The sequence below is a fragment of the Vollenhovia emeryi genome, unplaced genomic scaffold (assembly GCF_000949405.1).
Source record: "Vollenhovia emeryi isolate VEMERY1.0 unplaced genomic scaffold, V.emery_V1.0 DF939481.1, whole genome shotgun sequence".
NCBI classification, from domain to species: domain Eukaryota; kingdom Metazoa; phylum Arthropoda; class Insecta; order Hymenoptera; family Formicidae; genus Vollenhovia; species Vollenhovia emeryi.
In genome coordinates this window covers 16,572-34,656 of record NW_011966885.1, presented here as the reverse complement: position 1 = coordinate 34,656, position 18,085 = coordinate 16,572, and the positions used below count along the sequence as shown (strand labels likewise).

Sequence of the window (18,085 nt, the reverse complement as noted above, 5' to 3'; positions counted from 1 at the left end):
TGTTGTGACTCACTCTGTATAAAGGTAAATGATAAAATAATAAGAAGTAAAGAAATGTAGGAATAAATTAAAATAAATTAATTAATTGATGAGCTCATGGACTCACGTGTCTCGGTAGTCAGTAAAATTTAGTAGCGATGTTAAATATTTTTCTACGTTTTCGATTACATATTGTTATTCGAAATTTTACTTGTGGTTGTTATTGCAATATTTATAGTACATATCTTACCAAATTAAAAGCTCGTTTCGGTTTATGACAACCATATCATAAGTTGCCATGGACCAATATTGTGTCTGTGAGAACTACAATACATTGTTAGGTCAACCATAACTTGGGTAGTTGGAAGAATTATAAAAATGTGGTTGGCTCCTAAAATGACTATAAATTATAGTGAGATTGTCGTAATTGTAATTTTTCTCTCTCAGTGTATGATTTCACGTCCGGCCATTGTTTAATCGAAATGCATGACGAATGCAAATTCTTTTAGTATAAATTTCGATCTTTTCAAATTTATTTTCCATAAATTTTTCGGATATAGTAATATTTTTACAGCAATATTTGCCGAATAAATAAATCATTCTTGTAGCGATTACCTGGTTGCACATTGTTCTTTTTTTAATTAGAGCGAGTACCTTACTCGAAAAGGTATCGTGGCAATCACATCAGTTGTTATATATTCTCTCGTTGTTTCCATGCAATTAGATCCGCCACACACGTCAATTCCAGTCCGCATAAGGACCGTCTAACCACTCGTCATGTATCGGTTTCAACCAATTATTCGTGCTTGGCCACGTGCCCATTGCCACGTGTGCACTTTACTTACAAGAAATTATTCGCTCATAAAAGAAAGACAAAAATATAAGATAATAATGAATTGCACTTGAACGCCTTGCGTTTCGCCTTAGAAATTATCCGGGCCAGTTTTAATCGAAGTGCAAAATTTTCAAGCGTATCTAAATAAGAACTAACAACAAGCATGTAGAAAAAAATATTGGTCGATTTTGTAGGCATAGGTTTTAATAATAATTTATTTATCTACAAATAACTTTTTCTTTCGGAAAAATGTTTCGACAGATTATCAATGACGAATAACAACCCTGGTAACAATTTTTCTCAGAATTTTTCATGATTTTTATAATTTCTATGTAAATTTCAGAATTTTGCAGGGTTTTAGAATATTTTTCAGATGTTTTATACAAATTAATACACTTTTCAGGACTGTCAAGAAAGTTTATATCGCTTCTATAATTTTTCATATGTATAAATTCTGAAATATTCTCATTCTATATAATTTCAGACGTAATCTTATAAGATTTAAAAATTAAGATTTTTCAAAAATTATAGAATGAGAAATCTTAGAAATATAATATTTCAGAGTATTTACGTATATAAAACATTCTGAGAAAAGAAGTAGATTCTCTCAGTATTTCTGAAAGGTGTACCAATTTATATAAAAATTCCGAGAAAAATTTTCACCAGGGAATAATTAACTAAATTATTATACTAGAGACAGTACCGTTTACCTCGCATATGTGTTCGAATTGCACGTTGGATAATTAATAATATTACTTTCACCCATACATCAAGATTACACTGTTAATTGTCCCTGCCGGAAATAATTCTACAAAATTCTACAAAAAAATTAAATATAACTGCCAGAATCTACGAAATTCTACGTAAATTTTAAAAGTGTTATGAAAATCAACATGAAAATGCTAGAATTGAAACACTTTTGTTAATTTTTGTAATATTCTACAAGTAAGCAGATGTTTTAATTCTTTAAGATTTTGTTGTTTCACAAATTTTCAAAACCAGTAAAGTTTTGTACTAATTGTTACAAAATTGTACATTTTCATGAAATATTACTCGCAATAATTTCTTGATTTGAGAACATTGTAATTTGTGGTACTAATATTTTGTAGATATTTTTACAGAAAAATAAATGTTTCAACGAAGATATAAAAATTTCTATTTCAAGTCAATTTTTTGTAGTTATTTATAGAAATTTTTTCCGCTAGGGGTAAGACGCTAAAATATCTACGAATTAAATTCGTCACTAAATAATTAATTGTCAATAAAATGTGTACCTCTGGTTTTAATGCATATTATCAAGTCGCAGAGTGCATGCTCTTTCTTTCGACAAAACAGCTACCCTTTTCATTTATTATTCTAAATGCAATATTAATATCTGGTGACATATTATAACGATGTTGCAACACTATTACAGTATGGTTATGGAAATTCTGCCATTCATTGAGGGAGACGTAAACTTCCGTAAAGTATTAATGTTGAATATTTCACTGAAATGAATTCGGTATGTGAAAGATAACCTGCTACAACTACTCTGAAACTCCGTAATTACATATTTACATCCTTATTTGATCCTCATTTAACGCCTGGCATGTAAGAGGAAATGTGGAAAAATTCCGACTACAGAACTTTTCGAGCAAAGTGTCTGTAACACTCAACACGCTGAAATTTTACGGTATGATCTTTAACGTAGGATAATTATATAGTTTATACATATATATATATATTTATTTATTTGTCTCTCTCATCTCTAAACAAGAAAAACCCTCAAACCAGATCAAATTTTAAACATAACATTATAAGAAAGGTACAACGCAAGAAAGAAACGCTAATGTACAGACATCTCTCTTACCCATTGGTTACCGTATAAAGCGGTTTATTAATACAAATTTTTCCAACTAATTGGAACAACTCCGAAATAGCGAAAGATGAATCAAAAAGTTTGAAAACACTGAATTAGCTTAGCACTCACGGCACAAGTAGTCCGTTGAAATTTTTCCAAAGAGCTCCGAGCTAAATCGCTCGTCCTCATCTTCCGGAAGTGCTCCCGAGATCCTCAGGATTACGCGTGTTAGAGGGGGCAGCCGTGGACGTAGGTGACATTCCGGAAGAGCGCCGCTGCCGTGGAGAGAAACGCCGCCGTGGAAGCGGTGGATGGTGCCGGCGGTGGCGGCGGTGGTGGCGGATGGCTGGTCTGCGTTTGCGAATTGTACGGCGAACAATAAGTGTCTATGCTGCCATGATGGAGACTCACGCTGCGTACCAGAAGGTCCTTCTCGACGGTAGCTTGATGACGCAGCTGCTCCAGTCGCAGCTGATTCTGTCGCTTCCACTTTGTTCTGCAACGAAATCGTGGTGCAAAATCGTGGCTCACAATAATAAATAAGAGTACCTATATCTTCGGAAAGGTACTAAGCGCACATAACTTTTGAGCGAGAAAAATGACAGGTGAAGACTAGATCAGGGTTCGAAGCTGAAACCTTTCGCTTGTCAGGCGACTGCTCTTCTGTTAGTGAGCTCTGTCGAAGTCCAAACTCGATGTTCTTTTAGCTTGCCTGCTCCATTTATAGTAACCTTTATTAGCTGAATAAAGTAGGGATAATATGTATATGTTAGCAGCTCTAGAGCTGCTAGACTCTAGAGCGGTTCTTAATATCTCATTCGACGGTTTAATACTTCCTACCCCTTTCCCTCTTGATCTTACAATTAGTCTCTTCTACGATAAACTTTCCTATACCTTCGGTTTTGGTACCAAGTCTTCACTTGAGTCTCCGAGAGCGATAGAGCGTCTGCAACGTCGCTGCGGTCCGCTACGCTCAGATATTTTTGACAGCGGAACTTCCTCTCGAGGTAAGCCAGCTGTGCGTGAGTGAAAGCGGTTCGTCGTCTGCGTGGTTTCCTACCGGTTGGCGGTACACTGTTGGCGATCACCCCGCAAGATTTCCCAGACGTGGTTGCTGGCCCGGGCGACGGCGAGAGCGCTGGTGGAGGGCTTTCTAGACGCGTGCAAGGGCTGCTGCCAGGATCGATGGTGTCCTCTGAATCCGAATGGACCGCCGAATCATCCTCCGAGTCTTCTACAACATGTTTTGTGGGACCTAGAGATTCTCAGAAATAATACTTTTCCGATAGTTAGGTAATAATTATTAGGCATTAAGCTATCCAAAAGAATATATTCTTTGTAATAAAGTTAAGACAATATACATATAAATATACATATACATATATGTATACAGGGTGTACTAAAACCACCGGTTATCCTTTCAATCATAGATTTTTTAGAAAATTTCAAGAAGAAAATTCTAATACAAAAATGTCGAGGCTATAATAGTTTTTAAATAATAAGCCATTACATTGCACAAATGATAGGCCTGAGATTTCGCGCGCCCAGGTACGGCGACGTGACGAATGATTAAAGTGTACCCATAAATGTCGCCCTTTCTAGCATAGTAACGACCTTCATGGTAACTGATATTAATCGACCACTTTGACAGCTGCAACACTTTCAAGTTACAAAATGTTGCAAAGTTTTACTTGAATTAAATGAAAAGGGCGACATTCATAGGAATACTTTTATCACTCGTCATTTGTGAAATATAATCGCTTATTATTTAAAAACTATTATAGCTTCGACATGTTTGTTTTAGAATTTTCCTCTTGAAATTTTCCAAAGAATCTATATACAATAGGGGTTCTCATTTAAGGTTTCAAAGTTACCCCCGCCCCATCTCCAGGGGGAACAGTAGGCGGATAACTTTTTCGGGATGGAATTGCCCCCTCGAAAATATTGAGGGTTTATTTGGAACATTTTTTCGTACAATGCTTATTTTCCCAGATATTTTGCAGTCTTGAGTTAAAATGCCACCCTGTATGATATTTAAAAAATTTCTAAATTGGTATCACTAATTTTTATTTTCTTCTATTTATTTATACAGGATTATTTCCTAAGTAAAGACCGTTGCATATTACAAAAGTTTTAGTAGTCTTAAGGCTACAAGCAAATCGACCAAGTCAATCACAGTCAAACATTCTTATTATGTTATGAAAGTTCTTGATTGTGACTGGCGATTATGACTGAAACTTTTGCACGTGTAATGGCCTTAAGTACAAAAAAGAATATTCCTTAGCCATAGACATAGAAAATAATATCCATGTTCGTTGGCTTATTTTATAGAAGAAAATGTTCTATGAAAATATAACTTTAAGTACTTTGTTATTAAAATTTAAATTTGAGAAAAATTTTTGAAAAATTTAAGAAAACTCCTAGAGATATTTTATTCAAATGTGGTTAAGTTTTTTTTATTAGAACCAGTTTTTTTTCAGTACCGACGAAACATTTTTATTGTAGATCCACTAAGGACGTGTGTATGTGAGACCATGAGACAATACCATGAGACAATTTTTAATATATATATATATAAAATAAAACTTGTCTCATGGTTTTTTGATGTGATTAGTCGTTTTCGAATTAAAATAAAAAATGAAGTTATAATTACTTTTTAATTACCTGTATAAAGAAATAACATATATGTTGATATGTGTAGGTATCACTGTCTAATATAATAATTACGTTTACTGTATACCTACACAGAGAGGAATTTATCAGAGCCAACGCGTTCCTTCACTGGGTATTAATAACTATTTTCTGGCTGATCCAATCAATGGATTCAGCCGGTCGAACAAAGTCTATTACCGAAACAATAATCCAGCAAACCTCAATGGATCGTGATCGATCTCGGTTAGAGCAAACCATCTCAATTACCGAAACCTGCTACACCCTCTCAGGATTAGCCAATAGATTCGCAACGGCGCACTAGGGGGTAATAACCTTCGATAGAAACCTCGAGACTAACGAGTCCTAACGAATCTTTCGGCATCTCGAGCCATCTGTAGAATTGTTCTTAATGGGGTACCACCTCCGAGGGCGTTAGTCACCCCCAGTGGTTCTGCATTTAAAGAATAGAAACGCACCACAGGATCCACTTTCTAACGAGAATTCTGACGATCCGTCACGTGTTTGGAAATGTTGGCGTGGAACAAAACTTTCGTAATTACTCGCACAAAATTAAGGGAGTAGATCATTGTAGAAGGTAAAAAATCCATCTTTCTTAATTTTAATATGTATATTATATAATATGTACAAATAATCAATGAGTATAAACGACCTAGGCTGGCAAATCTCTTTATTTAATAGATTACGACGTTTCGGCCAGTAATACTAGCCCTCTTCAAGTAAGACTTATGCTGACCTTATCAATTGTTGCAGCAAAACATCTACAAACGTATACATAATAGTGGTTATTAACAATAAATTGAAGATTAGAAAAGAAAAGAGTTAAAATTGATTAACTTACAGGAGACAAGTCGTAGTACATATAAATTGAATATATAAAACCATCAGAATAATAAAAATCATTACAACACTCTGTGCACCGACACATAAATGTCTAGTCCAGATATAAAGTCACAGGGAAACTGCCGAGATTGTCGAGTGGGAACGGTAGTTGCGGTCAACGTATCGTCAAAACATAAAATCCGGACGAGAAAGACACAAACATAAATAAATAAATAAATTAGATACGAATAATTCTATCGTAGATAGAGTTAAGATTGTCCATGTCTTGTTGGAGGTTGATCGTGTTATTGCATTTTTTCATGAAAAACATCTCGGCAATCTCTCTCTTCCTATAATGCGACTCTTTGTGTAAGATAGTAGGGTTCGACCAATCAAAATCATGATCGAAACAGGTTCGGTGTTTGCTCACAACGGAATGATTTTATAATTTTAAGAAAGTTTGGGTACACATAATTATATGTATATGAAAAAGTTATTCCCAGATGTGTCAAAATAATTTACAATTTTATGTATTTTCTGTTTAGTCAAAGCCATGTTCCGTTTTAAACTTTATTTAAAAGATCGAGTAGGAAAGATGTATTACTTATACACAGGAGCATGTTTGAATTATTAATATTTTGGTCATTTTCAACCGATTGCATTTAACTTATTAGACGACAATGTTTAAGTATAATCGTGCTTATTTCCGAGTTTCTTTTTCGAGGGGCGATAAGAAATATGATATTCTTATAAATATATTAAACATTTAAAAACAGACACAATATAACCCTATGCGTTTGAAATCAATAATTATTTTGTTAATCACGGTAATTTTCGCGATTCGTACGGAAGAGCTCGATCACTTCTTGCAATTAAAAATAAATCACCGTATTCCGACAATACCGCGTTAGAATAATATCATCGATCTAGCATCTCGCGTTGATTACACAGCCCCACAAAAAAAATGTGTGTATTCAAGAAAATAGCTCAAGAAGCAGTTTGTCGGGGAACTTTAATGCATCTTTTGAGTTTAGGAAGGATTTGAGACCTGACGGTGCAACTCTGACCTTGAATTCGTATTCAGCGGATCAAAATACTAAAAAAAAACATATTCATATTACTTGAGTTCCGCAGACCGAGGGGTGGGTACGTCTACCAAAAATGCCAGTTTCGTGAAATTATGAGTTTTTTTTTAGATTAGGGACGATATATCTAGCAATTGTTCAATTCTGACCTCGGATTCAGATTCAGATTCAGCGGGTCCCAATATATAAGAATACACTTCCCAGTGAGAAATGATTCGTCGATCGATGTCGATTCGACGAATCATTTCTCACTGGGTTGTCTGGTCTTAGGCCCAGACAACTTCTTTTTGTGTTATTTATCATGATTTCTGCTTACTGCTCTGTACGTTTTGAGTGGTAACGATACCTTGAACTCGGTCGACCAATACATCTCCAAGAAGATCTCTGATCAGGAAAGACTTGTGCTCCTGCATCATCGCCGTCAGCGAAGCGACGCACACGTGACGTCCACGACCGTCGATTGTCAATCGAAATTGTACTCTCCTCAGAATCGAAGCAACAATAATACGAAACGACGACAGCTCAGCACGGATCTCGTGAACGCACTCGCGCCTTCGCAGGGAAATTCGCGACTCTCATGCTATCGTATGGACGCTCGACGTCGTTCTGCATCGCCGACGGCCACCGCGGCTGACCGGAAACCTGGTCCCTAAACCCCGACACCATCGTCACCCTTATTGCCGCCGTCGACTATCGCGGGGGTGGAGACACGCGTACTGGAGGATCTGCAAGTCGAAAGGGGGTGATACGCGCTCGCGTACCCTCCTCTCGCCGACCCCCCTCGAATTAATCCGCCTGTTTATTTTGAACGGGCTGCCTAATGCCCGCGCGATTTCGCAGCCATTTTGGGGGTGGAAGCGCCATGCTCACTCCACCACGGGACCGGCACGCTTTACCCGATTGGTTCGCGGAGACTAGGACACGGGGGTGAGAAAACGAGGCTCCGGCGTCGCTATTGGTCGGGGAATTCCACAGTCAGTCCTTCTCACCCTCGCGATCCGGTAACTCGGTGCATGCTTCGATTTAAGTGGACGCGGGTGAAGGTGCAAGGGGCGGTGGAAACTGAAGACTGAGATGGAAGGCTGGGGAGGAACGCGGGAGAAGAGACGGCAGCAGATGCAGATGGAGAGAGGAAGTCATTCGCGAGCGATTACTGCGAAACGGGAGGAACAAATTGAATGTGAAACTTTTCCGCGAGTCGTACGATATACAGTTGGTTTCTATGATTTCAGAGCTTGAAAGGCGGATGCTTGCCGAGTTTCCGCTGTGTTGTCGGCCTCGGTCGTCTCGTTGCTCGCGCTTGTTGGCTTCATTACGAGAAGCTCCAAGAGAAACGCGGCTCCGAGCGAGGCACAATAAATTCTAAAATCGTTCAATCGAAAGAAACCAGCTCATTCAATATTAGTATAAGCTATAAAAAAAACCAAGACGTACACACCGCGCACGAGACTTGTAATCTTTTACCGTATTCTTCGCGGAATACGATGCACAAGGAATACGAAGGAATACTTACGTGTGAGATGTTTTATTAGTGATATAACAACGTAATTCAAAAGAATACACGAAGAGAAAAATATTATCTTACGGTAATGACCGAGCTGGATTAATTTTATTTTTGAAAACCGTATAGAAATAAAATATCTTCGTACAAGCAGGTGGAAATAAGCTTTATACAGTCGGGCTAGGTCTTTGTGCCTAACAATATTATTGCATGAAATTTATATACATTTTTCAGCTCAGCAAACTACCATCGATCTAAAAACGCGCTCCCATTATGCAATTATTTCTTATCTTCTATTTCCGAAGAATATCTTGTCGACAGTCTCGTGGAAAGTATACGCGAAAACAAAATGACTCTCATTAAACTGTAGATTATAAGTGTGGGCTGTGCGCTTCCTATCTCAATCAAAGAAATTGTCGAGTACAGATACATATTAGATATTGTAAAAAGAAAACGCAGAATTTTTTTAATCTCTTTATCTTATTAATTTATTTTGGTCCCATGCCGGAAATAATTCTACAAAATTCTACAAAAAAATATAATATTGTAGAATCTAAGAAATTCTACGTAAATGTAAAAAGTGTTAGAAAAATCAACACGAAAATGCTAAAATTGGAACACTTTTGTTAAATTTTGTAATATTCTACAAGTAAGGAGATGTTTTAATCCTTTAAGAGTGTGTTGTTTCTCAAATTTTGAAAACTACTACAGTTTTGTACTAATTTTTACAAAGTTGTACATTTTCATGAAATACCATTGTACTTGCAATGATTTCTTGATTTGAAAACATTGTAATTTCTAGTACTATTTCGTAGATATTTTTACAAAAAAATTAATGTTTCAACGAAGATATGAAAATTTCTACAAATTTCAATTTCAAGTCAATTTTTTTCTAGTTATTTATAGAAATTTTTTCCGCTCGGGTCGTCAAATCAGAATCAATCTTTACAGAATTAATCAGTCACCAATCAATTTAATTTACTTACCACCATGCTCCGCGAGAGAAACTCGAAGAAACAATTTATTAGCATTTTTGCGATAAATACTTGATAATAAACAAGATGGATATACAAGTTCCTTCGGCGAGCGTTATTCGAATTTCGTACGAGACAAATAAAATAAGTAGAGATAAAGCAGAAAATAATTTGACTCTCGATTATTTGTTTAATCAATTAAAAGCCTGCTTCACAATTCAACGGAAACTTTTTCGAAACTAATATAGTCATGAAAGCATTGCCGACAAAACACTGAAAAAAGTGGGAGAATGACAGAAAAAAGTAGATATAAAGAACAGTATTAAATATGACTATTTTGACTATTTATTTTGCTTTTTTCCAAGTCTTTAATTTAACTCCTTCTTTGTTATTTTCTTTTTCTTTCAATATGTGCAACTACGTGCAATTCTTTGTATATAAACTTCCCGATGTTTCTAATGTCAATTTTGACCATTGTTCATCAGTCGGTCATTCTGAATTTGCATTACACTCTCATGACATATTTATAACTTTTTTTGGTCTCAATACTTTTCCCCTTTTTCCTTATATTTTATTATTTTAATTGTTTTTCTTTAAGGAACGGAAACGCTTTTCAATTTTTCTCCAATAGAAAAATATGCACGATCAAGTACCTTCGTATCTTAAGGGCAAAATTTAGTTCCTCTTTTTGTAGTCTTATGTTGAACATAACAGATGTTTCCGATATGACGGTTTCCAATTTTATTCAAAGTATATCTACACTTTTTTTGCGCCAAACTTATAATCTATAATAAATAAGTAAATCAACTTTATTCATTTTATTCTGCTTCACTTCAAGTTTATTTAACTTTTAGTAATTCCAATGATTCCATCTACGATCATTACTAGCGAAAGAAGAGATATTGTACGTATAATACCCTGCAGAGATACGTATATGGATAAAAATACACGAGTCTCGCAGATTTCACCATATTTGGCAAATTCTATATTAATATATAAACAGACAACTATCAAAGCTATCAGAGCTATCAAAAGATATCATTAGGTCCTTAAAATTTCAAGTTCAGTTATTAATTCATACAAAAATATTTATACGTTTTAACCTAACTTGGTCATCCTCAGCAATATACAGGGTGATTCAGGAGGAATGTCAATATTTTGGGAGGTGATAGTATCGGTCATTTTGAGCAAAAATGTTCATATGAATATATGTCCTATTCCCCACTGTTTCCGAGATAGAGCTACTTGAATGTACAATTACAAAATTACTGACAATAAAGAAATACTACGTACTATTTCTAATATTTATTGTTCAAGTGATTTTTTACAAATTATAATAAATTTTCAAAAATTCCACCGTTAACATTAATGCATTTTTCAACTCTTGTGTCAACTTGGCGTGTTGCTCGTCTAAGTACATCGTGACGACCTCGGATTCAGATTCAGCGGGTCAAAATACATAAGAATGCACTTGTCTGGTCTTAGGTCGGGACAACTTTTTTTGTGGGACTATGTATTTAGACATTTTCGGCTGACAGACAAGGCTGTAACAATCAAAAAATAAAAACCTAATAAGTTAGTGCCAAAAGAAAGAAGAGAGGAAAAGGTATATACTCACATAGAGCCGTGTGGAACAATGTGGATGACGTTACAATAGTGACGGGTAAAGAACAAATGCCAAGGATAAAAATAAGTTGATAGAGGAATAGTAATTAAAAAGCAATGACAAATGGTCGAACAACAGTCAGCGTAATATTAAATTACAAGTTAAAAATCTATATATCTTTGTGTGTTGCTGAAGATGCCTAAATTAGGTCGAAACATATAATTTTGTTGTCGATTGAAATTTTTTGGACCTAGTAAGATCTTGGATAGCTCGTGAGTTTATTTACTCAAATGGCCGTTTATTTATTCATATAGCTTTTGCTTATAACAAACGCTTTCCTTCTTATAATAAGCTACTTCTGTAGCGACGCCAGTATGTGGGCATTAATTAAGTACCAATTAATTCTGATCGCTCACGCGAGCTCACCTTGACGCAAGTGGTGAAGCTAGTGATGCCGGAGTAGATTCCTCATTCTATCTTGGAATTTTTTGGCAAGTGTAATGCCGCGTGGCGTTGCATAAAGTATCATGTTAACGTAACATTCCGTCGCCAATGCAAAAACTGGCGCCAGGCAACATCGACAATAACGGCGTCGCGCTCCCAGGAACGAGAGACCCTTCGGCTTCGGAGGAGCGAAACGAGGTTGGCGCGCACGTTTCCGAATTCATTAGGCTTAATGTATGCGGGAGATTAATTCAAGGGGTAACAAAGCGGCCAGATGCTTTCTTCATGAGTGCGAAAAAAAGAGCGCCAGGGAAGAATGCTGGAATAAATACATGCCAGAAGGATCGTCGAGGCTGTGAGAAACAAAGGGTCTATCGAAGTTGGCGTCTCGACGCGAGTATAACAGTGTCGATCGCTGCTACTACCGTCGTAACAGTCAAATCGAGGACTTGGAAGCCAGTAATTGTCAAAACTTAATATTCCAGGCTACACTGACAGAAAGAAATCGTATTTATATTGGAAGTAATGTTCCCTGCTTTTTATTATACATATACGAGTATACATTGCGTTCACTATAATATGTTGATTGGTTACATCACTTTGCACTCATAAAGAACCCAAGGAGAACAGAAAAGTCAAAATAATGTCAATTTGACATCAAATTGACCAAATTTACGTCATTTTTTGGTCATGATTAAAAATCTTAATTTCAGATTACTTAAAAATGGCTTTATATTGACTTCTTAAAAAAATTTTTTTTCTTAATATTTAGAAAATGTAATACGTTTCTTGACTGTATAAATGCTTATTATCATAAAAATGTATAATATAAAAAAGTATGACGTAAATTTGATCAATTTGATGTCAAATTGACATTATTTTGACTTTTCTGTTCTCCTTGGGAATAGTACAAGAATTCTTTTTTCAAAGAAAAGATAAGTAATCTTATACAAATGTATAAATTTACCCATATTCATGACATCTTATACGGTTTTCTTCTTACGAGAAAGTCTTATACCGCGCGTTTCTCTAGTGAAGACATTCGAAACCACTTCACTTTTGTTTACCATGTGATTAGTAAGGTGGGTGATAGAAATGTAGTTAAAACTATTATTGTGATTGTATTTACTGTATAAAAATAATTTACTAATTTACTATTCATTGCCTGGATATTTTAACAGAATAATAGTTAAAAGCTTATATTTTATAGTAAATTTTTTAAATAGTTGCCATCACTGTGTCTATATGGTTGCTACTACTAATATTATAGTAATAATTACTATAAAAATGATATTTCTGACTATACATATATACATATATATGTATGTTACTGTGCAATTATAGTTTCAAATACTATATATTTTTCTGTCAGTGTACATTACACAGTTTTTAAATAAAAACAGAAAGGTACGCCATATCTACTTTGTTTATCATAAATAATTCCAACTTATGTATAAGTTTGTAGAAAATTGCGCAACTCGGAGCAAAGAAATTCACTTGATCGCGATTTTAAGATAATGAGATATAATGTTTCTTCTGCTTTCTCTATTAAATTTCCCGCATACACTATCTCGATATGCTCGGTTTAGATTTTTTAGGACATTGTCTCATTCTTCGTATTTCGGAATCATGACTTTTTCGGACACTGTCTCATTTCTAAAATTTCAGAATTGACTTTTTTAAGGAACAATATACCAACAATATACGGAGAGAATTTTCTCTTAAAATTGATCCTGAGAATTATCGCGGGACAACATGGCTTTTTGTAAAACTTTATGAGAGTTTTTCGAAAGTTTACCATACATTTTACTAATAAAATGTATAATTACTAGTGAAATGTATGGTAAAGTTTCAAAAAATTCTCGTAAAATTATTTGAAACGTCGTGTTGTTCCACGATTATATAATTTTCAGGATAAACGTTAAGGGAACATTATCTCCGTGTGTTTTTCAAATTTTGGCATATATTTTTCGGGACTTTACATGTCCATCGAGTTATTTATATCGCACATCGTACATGTATGTGTATTTTTGTCGAATCCTCTTCAATAAATTAAGTTAAGTCGAGGATAAAATAGCCCTCGAAACCATTTCTAAACAATCGCGTGATTTACAAACGTCATAATTATGGTGATTTAAGGCGCTTCTTTATGAACAGATTTCGTGCGACCACACGCGTGACAGGAGTACTGTACAAACAGTTTATCGCATTTATTCCATTCTCGATGAAGGCAAATTAATGATAATAAGAGCGCGGGACAGTCCGTATGGAATTAGCTACGAATCATCTCTCCCGCTGACTGATCGTTATCGGCAATTTGCGACGTTTGCTCCCCCGTGGGATTCGAGATCTCGGGGGGGGGGGGGGGAATGTTTCTCTCCCTCCATCCCATTTCGTTTCTCCGCGCATTTGTGTTGCACAAATGGGATTTCGTCGGCAAGAAATTACTTCTGCGATCGCGCGAGGGTCGACCAGATAAGCAGATTAGAAGCCAATAAATTTTAACGTGTTACATTGGCAAGTAAGCCTACCCAAGTGATACATTTCGAATTTTTTCAAACTTGGCGTAAACGTAGACTATGAAAAATGTTTCACCCATGCCCTTGCATATCTTTTCTGTCCAAGAGTGGGTGCACGAGAACAGTTACCGTTTCTTAAATTCAAAAAGTTAAAAAAAACAAGAGTTTTTTTTAGATCGCTGATTATGAACATAAAGTAACAATATAATATACGCCTAAATTAGAGAAACTATCTGGTTAAAAAATTTTGTTGCAGATTTTTTAGATACGTGAAATGAATGTCGTGAATATGACGCTCGATCGACCGAAGGCTTAAACAATGTCTGGCGTACTCAAAATAATAACGGCACGGTCTCGTATCATTCTGATGACTAGTTAAATACAGATAAAGGACCGCGAGGAGAATCATGCCGGAGCGATTTAGAACAGAAGCGGTAACGGGGGGTGGCGGCCACGGAGTCGCAATGTGGAGGATCTCGAAATCGTTAACAATCGCGGCAGGCGCGAGCGAGATCCATTGATGTGCGATCGCGCGTGTGAATATAACTGCCAAGGTGAAGTTTCCGTATGAAACGGCATCGTCCGGCCTGTTCCGCTTTCATGGAAAAACACAAAGCCCTCGGGTTTTAAGTGAAAATATTGTTTTTTAAACACCGCTAAGGGAGTGATGGAAAATGTGATTTGCGCTCTCTCTTCAATTCGCATCGATCGGGATTCAGGAGAACATTTATGCAAAATTAATAAAAGTGTAAAATATGATCTTTTCCTATTTCATTGTTTATACTTGTTCAGCTAAAGCTGAAATCAAATAATATATTAATAAAAATGATAAAGTCACGATGCAAAGTGACTAAACGTTCGCAAATAATAGCGCATTATCCTTTTCAGAGCACCATCTTGTTGCAAATACCCTTTGATCTGCATTAAAACTCGACGTTACTTTGTATACAAATTTAAGTATCAATTCTTTAAACATCGCGGGGAGAGTAATTAAAAGCCACTTCGCATCGATAGGGATTCGTAAGTTAATTAGAAACGAATGCACTTGTACGGAGCATGACTTTTCCTATTCCGTTGCTAACTCATTAAATTAAATCTGAAATCACATAATATATCAATAAAAATGATAATGTCGTGATGTCAAGTGATTAAATATTCGCAAATAACGGTGCGTTATCTTAGAACGTATTGTCTTCTCGCAAGTATCGTTTGATATGTGCCGCGACTCGACGTTATTTTGTATACGGACTATTTTTTTTTTAAGAGGGAAGGAGACACTCTCCAAGAATGATGGTTATGGGAAAAGGAGTGCTTGAACACGGACGATGGTCAGGCCCCTGCGGTTCCAATTACGATTGAAAGGCGCTCCTGTTTGTTCGCCTCCTACAACTGCGGACTCTTCAGTGCCTCATAGAACCGTACTCTAGCCCCATGGCCACTTTTGAGTTCGGCGAGCACGTTTCCATAGTGAATACGCGATTTTCGCGATCGCAACGGCAACTTCCTCCGAGAGGTGGATTTCTATTCTGCTATTTGGATACAATTAACGCGCGATTCTCGCATGCTGCGCACCGAGATTACACAAATTTCACATCTCGCAGAACCTTTCAAGGCTATCGAATGTTTGTTATTAATCCCAATTGTAATTTCTTTTTTTTGTGGATTCTTGAAAGTATACGCCGGATGAAATGAGAAACGCATGACTTTTGGATCGTCAGATTCAGTGTTCGCCTCTCCATAATTCATTTTCTCGATATCGCGAAACGGGATGACGCTGAGCACACCAGTTACTCGACGTTCTTGCTTTTGCGCAAAGTGCCGAGTAATCAAAGGAACGATTGTCGACACAAAGGTGCTTGATTGGCTCGTTTATGTTACGGTAATGCCCAGGCTACCGGATGACATGGAATCCCGTGAAGAAACCTAAGTGTCTCGCTCTTCTCTAGCGAGCTCTCACGAGATCACGTAAAACGTAGTTATCGGCAGCATTAAGCGCCTTGATTTATTAGGTTTTATTTCAGACAGTTATAAAATTGCAGATATTGATTAAAATGAAAAATACCCTGTAAATAAAAAAATGTGTATAATTTACTGAAAGAATGGTATTGTGCTTTTAAGTTCAACAACATTTTGAAATCCTGAACTAAAATTCAACCAAAACTGCCTCTTATGTTCTTTTGGTGCAATAAGTCGTTTTTAAATTTAAAAAACGTAATATAATTATTCACATGCGCACGCTCGATTGATAAGAAAATGTGTCTATACACGTCAAATTTGAATAAAATATCTTTAATTGTAGGTGATTTTTCAAAATTAATATTTTTTTTTCTCAAATTTAACACCCTGTGTTTTAAAACCAACAACGCATTTTAGGACATACATTTGCGGGACATTTTGTTGATAAAATAAGCGAAGAAATATTTCCTTATATTTTCGGTACTTGGAAATTACTTTGTATAATATAAGCAAAATAGACTTTAAAATATAATCTGAGAAATATTTCTCTTCAAAGATGACATATCGCTTTGATTATATAATTATTTTATCAAACAATATACTACCATATAATGTAAACGTGGACAGTATCGATATTGCTGATTCTCGCGATAAGCTGTACGATGTTTAATTGCAGGAATGTCTGGGAAATGCTTTTATCACGATTCCAGATTTGTCTGTTATCGAAAAGATAACGATCGACATCGTGGATTAAGACTAACGCTATCAGCGAGAGATCTCGCGGTTGAAAGCCCGGGGCAGTGGCGCGCGACGAGAACGCGGTAACGGTGGTGTATCAGTGCACCCAAGTTGGAAGGGTGGCTTGTTTACTAGCGACAGTTGATTTGACAAAGCCACGGGTCCATTTATACGAGCGAATATTACAGGGGCGCAGTCGAGGGGCGGCTTGTTATCCGCTCATTGAAGTTAACCACGAGGCTAAGTGCGCGAGAAGGGTAGGGACGACGGTAGCGACGGAGGCAGCGAGGACCGGAGGGATCGGTGGGAGATTCGCCACGAGGATGAGTAAAAGAACATGGTAGAGAGAAGAGAGAACGGAGGGGGGAAAGAGAGGGAGGGGGAGGGAGAGGGAGGGAGGGAGGGAGAGAGAGAGAGAGTTTGTGTGAAAGCCTGCGAGCCAATAAGAGGCCGGATCGTCCCCGCCGAGTAACCACCCGGGCTTTCCGCCGGTTTATTCGACCGAGATTGAAAAGTTAGCGCCGGCTGGCTCGCGGTATCCGTGAATCGCCACCCTCGTAACCCCTGTTGATTCTCCCAGTTAAAATACGTATCTATGAAAAATGGCAGAGTTTGCATAAAATAATAAATGTCTGGAAGCAGCAGAGAAATCATTCGTCGGTTATCCTATCAATTTTTAATATTATCGTAAATCGTAGTCTAACATCATATAGAGATGAATCTGTTAAATCTTATACGAGGCCCCTACGATAACCATAACAAAAGTTCTGCATAAGTTTTACGTAACAAAAGATAAGCGAAATTATTTATTACTTGAGTACTTATTTGTCACTATAAAGGCAAAGGCTCTTCACTTGTTGTACCCCTAAACACAATTAATGACTTGAAAAATTTCATTAGAATCCGAATAATGAGATTTTAAATAGAAAAGTGCCTCCTATATGTATAATAGGGGCCTCCTAGAACTTAATTGATTAATACAAGGAGTCTCATTTTTACTAAGTACAATTTCAATAACGGATTCTGCAATATTATCTTAATAAAGATTATCACTTTTCGTGTAATTTCGTAATTTCCAACGAATTATACATATATCTTTGCCTACTTTATTTAGCG

The 18,085-nt window shown here is 36.4% G+C and overlaps 1 protein-coding gene and 1 long non-coding RNA gene across 2 annotated transcripts; one reads left to right on the top strand and one right to left on the bottom strand.

Annotated features, from left to right (window-relative positions):
* Window positions 1-1,972: 1,972 nt before the first annotated feature.
* Window positions 1,973-7,919, bottom strand: LOC105557460 (barH-like 2 homeobox protein). The gene is made up of 3 exons (XM_012004707.1): window positions 7,578-7,919; window positions 3,549-3,888; window positions 1,973-3,150 (listed from the first exon to the last, which is right to left on the bottom strand). Exons 1-3 carry the CDS (start codon window positions 7,645-7,647, stop codon window positions 2,883-2,885), a joined length of 678 nt encoding a protein of 225 aa, XP_011860097.1. The 5' UTR covers window positions 7,648-7,919; the 3' UTR covers window positions 1,973-2,882.
* Window positions 7,920-14,699: 6,780 nt separating this feature from the next.
* Window positions 14,700-16,470, top strand: LOC105557459. The gene is made up of 3 exons (XR_001008605.1): window positions 14,700-15,023; window positions 15,164-15,295; window positions 15,540-16,470. It is a non-coding gene; the product is annotated as an uncharacterized LOC105557459 (long non-coding RNA).
* Window positions 16,471-18,085: the final 1,615 nt, after the last annotated feature.

Bases quoted from the DNA above. Each gene is read 5' to 3' on its own strand.
- LOC105557460 (XM_012004707.1), bottom strand. From the start codon at position 7,647: ATGATGCAGGAGCACAAGTCTTTCCTGATCAGAGATCTTCTTGGAGAT. The intron at 3,889-7,577 runs GTATCGTTACCA...AACATGTTGTAG, and splicing joins ATTGGTCGACCGAGTTCAAG to AAGACTCGGAGGATGATTCG. The intron at 3,151-3,548 runs GTATAGGAAAGT...ATTTCGTTGCAG, and splicing joins ACTTGGTACCAAAACCGAAG to AACAAAGTGGAAGCGACAGA.